Genomic DNA, 6,055 nt, shown 5'->3' with positions numbered 1-6,055 from the left:
GAGGGTAACAAAGTGAGACTCTGTCTCAAAAACAAAAAAACAAAAAACAGAAACAAAAATCAAAAAATAAACAAAAACACCCCTGGATATTAGCAACAAGTAAATACCTCTCTATCGTGTTATATCCCTACATGGTTGTTATGATCTTCGAAATACTGCAACTGTAGTTTATCAGCGTAATATTTTCACATGAATCTTGGGTAACCATTGTAGTGGACCACTGGTGAGACATAAAAGTTGCTGGAAATAAAATAAAATTTTACATTAACTGCTAATGTTTATTACCCGAATCACCATAAAAGTATAAGTGCCTTTTTCAGAAATCATAACCTTTTTTTTTTTGTTTCTATGTTGAAGATTCTTTCATTCTGTGAATCATAATAAAAAGCTGTAATATGATAGCAAGTCTCTATATGCGTAGAATGTCACAGCAGACTGTGTGTGTTCGTATGTGTAAGTGTGTGAGGGCAATAAAGAACAGATGCTCAATCACTAAACTAGTGGCCTCACCAGGGATTACGTCACCCTGGGGGGCATTTTGGAAATTGCAGGGGCTGTTACTGTTTTTTAGTGTTTTGGTGTTGGAATGTTTATATATTATCATATAGTCCTTTTATTTTTTTATATTAGGTCATTATATTGATTTTTTTTTTCAGGTTATAGTCTATATATAGCATCTGAAACTCAGGTTAGTGAAAGAGGCTATTTGTAGAGATAATAATATGAACAGGGCTTTTCTACTCGATAATTATCACCATTTCCAAGTTTCCTTCTATGACCTTGAATTCATATCCCCCCCCCTGAAATCTAGCCAGGGGCTTGTGACATGCCCTGGAAGTGTGAAAGCATTTAAAACCTTTCCTTAATTAATGTTTTTTTAATCCAGAGTGGATTATTCAAAAAACAAAAGAACAAAACCCAAATGTATATAGACACCCAGTTCTTTGTTTTGATTAGATTTTGGGCTATGATCAGTGAGACCAGGTTTCACAAGGACCATAAAAACAGTCTTAGTTATGTATAAACATGAAAATGACCACGCCCTTTTTGCTTTTTTTGTTAACACTGCTAGTGTATTTTTCTTTATTTAAGGAAGGGATGCTAGAAAAACATGAATATTTGACATGGATCCTGGACGTTTTGGAAAAGATCAGACCAGTGGATGATGATCTTCTTAAACTCTTGTTACCACTCATGCTGCAGGTACGGTACACGTCACCTTGGGCCGGTTGTTTTTATGGGCAAGAAATGAGTCTGGTAGGATGACTGGTAAGTAGAGGTAGAAGAAAAAATTTCCATGAAATGTAAGGAAAAACCCATTTTTGACCCTGTAACTCATGAAGTAATAAGAGGCTTCCGTGTCAGTTCAGCAGTCGTATTAACCATGTGGATAGTTTATATCCTACTTGTCCTTTTTTTTTTTTAAGATTCAAAAAGTTTTTTTATTTTTATTATTGGGGATTCATTGAGGGTACAAGAAACCTGGTTACACTGGCTGCATTTGTCGATAGATTCAAATTTAAAAGAATAAAGTGAGTATCAATTTAAAGAAGTTGCTATGGTGCATCTTACAAGGGTACATGTGAAATTTACTAGGGGTAGAATGCAAACGACTTAACACAATCACCAAGAAAATGCTATGAAGGCCGCGTTAACCAGTCCGATGAAAACACCCTAAACTGTACATAAAACCAGCACAGTGTACCCCATCATTGCACCAATCACTTGTCCTTTTTAAGTGATGTCACCCACGTTGATTTCTCCTGTCACTCAGCTGAGCAGTCAGCTTTGAAAATACCATCTCCCTATGATAACACAGAATTCTGTGAAAACAAACCATGTCTTTCTAAGAATACAGAAGAGTTTTAATTCTTTTGGCAAACTGTTTAAGCTCCTGGGGGATAGGAAACGTCTTATTTTGATGATTTAATCTAAGATTTGTTAAAATTCATGGTATCTGGATGAAATTTATTTAAGAAACTTTCTTAGGTAATACTTGGATTTGATGATTCAAACAATAGGAAAGAGCATTCTGTGAATGGTAGTGCTCCCTCCCTCTCACCCTACTACCCACTCCGGAGACTGCACCACATTGGGGTCCTGTGTATCTTCCCCAAGATGTCCTGTATCTACTCTGTCCATTATGACAGCCGCTAGTCAGATGTGGCTATTAAGCTCTGGAAATGTGACCAGTATATGTGATGTGTGCTCTAAGTTTAAAATGCACACCAGATTGCAGACTTAGTAAGAAAAAAGAATGTGTAACATTAATACTTCTTATCTTGGTTGCAGGTTGACATGATAACATTTTGGGCATATTGAGCTAAATAAAATATATTTGTCTTCTAGTTTTTGTCTGTTTCTTTTTAATGCCTATTAGAATCTTTAAAATGATCTCTGTGGCTCTCATTATATTTCTATTGGATCGCACATGGTTTATACCTTCGAAAGATTTTTTTTTTGGTAAATGTTTCAAACGATAACAACAAAAAAAGTCTGCATTAAAATAATGATTTGACCAAGATGCACAAGGCATGACTGAAGTCTGGCGTCCTCTGCTCCTCAGTATTCAGATGAGTTTGTCCGGTCGGCCTACCTGTCTCGTCGTCTCGCCTACTTCTGTGCCCGGCGCCTCTCCTTGCTGCTGAGCGACAGTCCCAACCTCCTCGCTGCCCACTCACCCCACATGATGATAGGACCAAACAACTCAAGTATTGGGGCCCCCAGCCCTGGCCCCCCCGGCCCCGGCATGAGTCCCGTGCAGCTGGCCTTCTCAGATTTCCTTTCCTGTACACAGCACGGTCCCCTGGTTTACGGACTTAGTTGTATGTTGCAGGTGAGTCCTTGCCCGTTGTTATTGTATGTGAAAAGTCAATGTGAAAAACAGCTGGGTTGGGAATAGCATTTGCTACTTTCCAGTTGAACTTTTCACCACTGTAGTTGTTTTCCTCACCCAAGAAATTTATCGATTGAAATTTTATGTTTTCATTTGCCTACATTGGATCAAGCTGGGAGATTTGTTGCATCGGTCTAGAAGAAAGTTGCTGTGTTTGTCCTTTATTAGAGTCATTAAGCAGTTCAGTTAAAAATCCTTCAGGGAATGCACAGAATAAGGCTGCTGTACTAAAAAGACAGTTTCTTCAAATAGCCTTCATCTTGAGTTGGTTGCCTCTCTGTGCTTTCTTTCTTTCTTTCTTTTTTTTTTGGAGAGACAGAGTCTCACTTTTTTGTCCATAGCAACCTCCACCCCTGGGCTTAGGCGATTCTCTTCCTTAAGCCTTCCAAGTAGCTGGGACTACAGGCGTCCACCACAAGGCCCTGTTATTTTTTTGTTGCGGTTTGGCCAGGGCTGAGTTTGAACCTGCCACCCTCAGTATATGGGGCTGGCATCCTTCCCACTGAGCCACTGGCGCCCCCCTCTCTCTGTGTTTTCTTAAGGTTCAAATCATGTTCATTTTCCAAGTATAATTGCTCGTGTGGTTCTTGACTATCCAGTGATGTGCTGGTCCCTGGGCTGATGCCATCAGAAAGGAGAGACAGCTCTGCCCCAGAGGAGCTCGGAGTTCAGTGCTGAGTTCTCATTTCTTGAGCTCTCAATGTTTCTGCCGTGTACTAAGGGGGTCACAAATGGGCAGTTTCCATATATGACAAGGGCTGATAGGGATAGTTAACAGGGGCCTACAGCAACTGAAAAGGAGAACTTTGAGCCCAGCTTTAAATCGACAGAGGCTTTATGAAAGATGCTTTTTAGTTCTCATTATAGGAGTTTTAAAAAAATGAAATAGAAAGAGGAGGCGAGGGTATTCCTTGCAGAGGGAATAGAAGAAAGACTCAAAGGGCTGGTCAGTCATGCTGTGTGTAGGCTGCTATTGATGGGACATAAAGTATCCAGTCTGTTGGGGCTCAGGACAGAGAAATCCCCCGTGGGCCTCTTGATGTCATCAGAGAGTTAATGCAGGGAAATGACGGTCAGTTGTGTCATACTGTTAGATTATTTTGGCCAAGTACATGGAAGATTTGTGGGGTTGGGGAGGTAGGAATGAGGGAGACATGGCAAAGAAACCAGTTTGGAATCATTTAGTTGAGTTCAGTTTTGGACTGTTTTGGACTATTCTGTCCCTTAGGGCCTCCGAGTGGATATGTTCAAGAGGTTGTTACCATGTCTGATTTTGGAGATTTAGGACAGACACTTGGCTCCTTTGCTGGTGTGAGAGTCTGGTGAGAGAGGACCTGTGGACCTGCTGGGCAGGGGTGGTTGAGAGGTGGGCAGAGGGGAAGTCTATGAATGGGACCAGGAAGGTTGGTCAGAGTAGAGACAGGGAGAGTATTGACTAGGAAACAAAGCAGAGGAGAACAGCAGAAACACTGTCATAATGGTGTCATCACAGTGGCGCCATTTATTATGTTCTAGACACTGTCCTAAGTTGTAACATGTCATTAAGTCATTTAGTTCTCAGACCTAGGAGACAGGGAGCATGACTTATTATTCTGAATGAATTGGTTAGAGAGCAAGTAAGGGGCAAAGCTGGAATTCCAACCCAGTCAGGACCCAGAGCCCACTCAATTACTATGCTGAGAGTTTCCGAAAGGAAGGAGCAGTGGGTACTGCCCAGTGTAATGGAGACCTCTCTAAGGAGAGGGCTGAAGTTGCTTTTGACAATACGGCATCACTCATGAACTTTTAAAGAGCTATTTCATTTGAATAGGAGCCAAATTAAGGTCTGTTGAGGAGTGATAGGAGAGAGAATGAGGAGAAATATTCCTGACTGTCCTCTGAGAAGTGTGTTTTGGAGGTTAGAGAATTGGATGATGGAGAGAGATGGTGCTGGGTGAGTGGACAAAGAAAAAAATGGGCGGATTTGAACTTATTTCTAAGTTTATGGTAAAGTAGGAGAGTGCAAATCTGAGAATAGGAGAAGGGGAGTGTTTGGTAAATCAGTGCTCTGAATATGGGATGCTTCAGAGTCAAGAACACAGGAAAGGGCTCTGGCAGGAGCTGAGGCCCCCACATAGCGCGGGCAGGAAGGGAGCAGGTAGGGATGTGGACCAGTGGAGACAGATTCATTGTTGGGTTCCAGGGACTTGACCGTCTTCACATCTCCAATTTGGTTTCCATAGAGATGTTTCCTAGACCTCAGAATTTAATTTTATATTTCCACGTTTTAGAAAAAAAAATGCTGCATCCCTTCTCTGAGCTCACACTGTTTGCTGTTGAGTGGCCGGGTAGCATGATGGTTTAGATATACACTTTAGAATCATCACTGACCTGGCCTTAAGCCTCACTCTGCCACTTAGTACTAACTGTGACCCTGAGCCCTCTGCTTCCCGGTGTGTGCGTGGGGGATAACGATCCTTCTTAGTTCATTACTTCATAGGGTTTAAGTTATAATGATGGAAAGCTTCCAGGTCAGTGTCCAGCACAGAGTAAGTACTTAAGAGTGAGCTGCAGGATTTAACCTCTTTGTTTAGGAGGCAGCAGGAAAACCATGGTGGTTCTGAGCATGTGAGCTGGAATCCACCTGGAGCTGGTTACCAGTCTCCTCTGTGGCTCATAGTCCTCCTCTTAGGAAAAACTGGGGAATAGCACTGCCTAGCTTGGAAGGTTGTTATGACATTTAATTAAGCAAGATTGTCATATAAAGTAGTTCTGGTTGAGTAAAAAATGTCTGTTAAGTTCTAGGGCAAGAGTAGCTAAACTATAGACTGTGGGTCAAATCCAGCCCACAAGTGAAGTATAGATTTTACTTTGTAATGGGTCATTAGACAAAAGGAAGGAGACGTGACATAAACTATGGGTGGCCTGCAAAGCTGTAAACATTTACTGACAGGTTCTTCACACACAAAGTTTGTAAACCCCTGGTCCAGGGCTACCGCCTAGCATTTACAAGGCTACTATTGTTCCATTATTTCAGAGACATTTTCATTTATTTATTTATTTTTTGAGACAGAGCCTCAAACTGTTGCCCTGGGTAGAGAGCTGTGACATCACAGCTCACAGCAACCTCCAACTCCTGGGCTCAAGCGAGTCTCCTGCCTCTGCCTCCCAAGTAGCTGG

The 6,055-nt window shown here is 41.6% G+C and overlaps 1 protein-coding gene across 1 annotated transcript in view; it reads left to right on the top strand.

Annotated features, from left to right (window-relative positions):
• MED12L (mediator complex subunit 12 like) overlaps positions 1–6,055 on the top strand; it is a 322,246-nt gene that overhangs the window by 75,519 nt on the left and 240,672 nt on the right. The window contains exons 6-7 of the mRNA XM_012812967.1: positions 1,093–1,203; positions 2,567–2,836. Coding sequence (XP_012668421.1) covers positions 1,093–1,203; positions 2,567–2,836 — 381 coding nt within the window. The remainder of the gene's footprint in view (positions 1–1,092; positions 1,204–2,566; positions 2,837–6,055) is intronic.

Source organism: Otolemur garnettii, unplaced genomic scaffold, assembly GCF_000181295.1.
Source record: "Otolemur garnettii isolate 467f Iridium unplaced genomic scaffold, OtoGar3 scaffold00236, whole genome shotgun sequence".
NCBI classification, from domain to species: Eukaryota; Metazoa; Chordata; class Mammalia; order Primates; family Galagidae; genus Otolemur; species Otolemur garnettii.
This window is presented reverse-complemented; position numbering and strand designations above follow the sequence as displayed.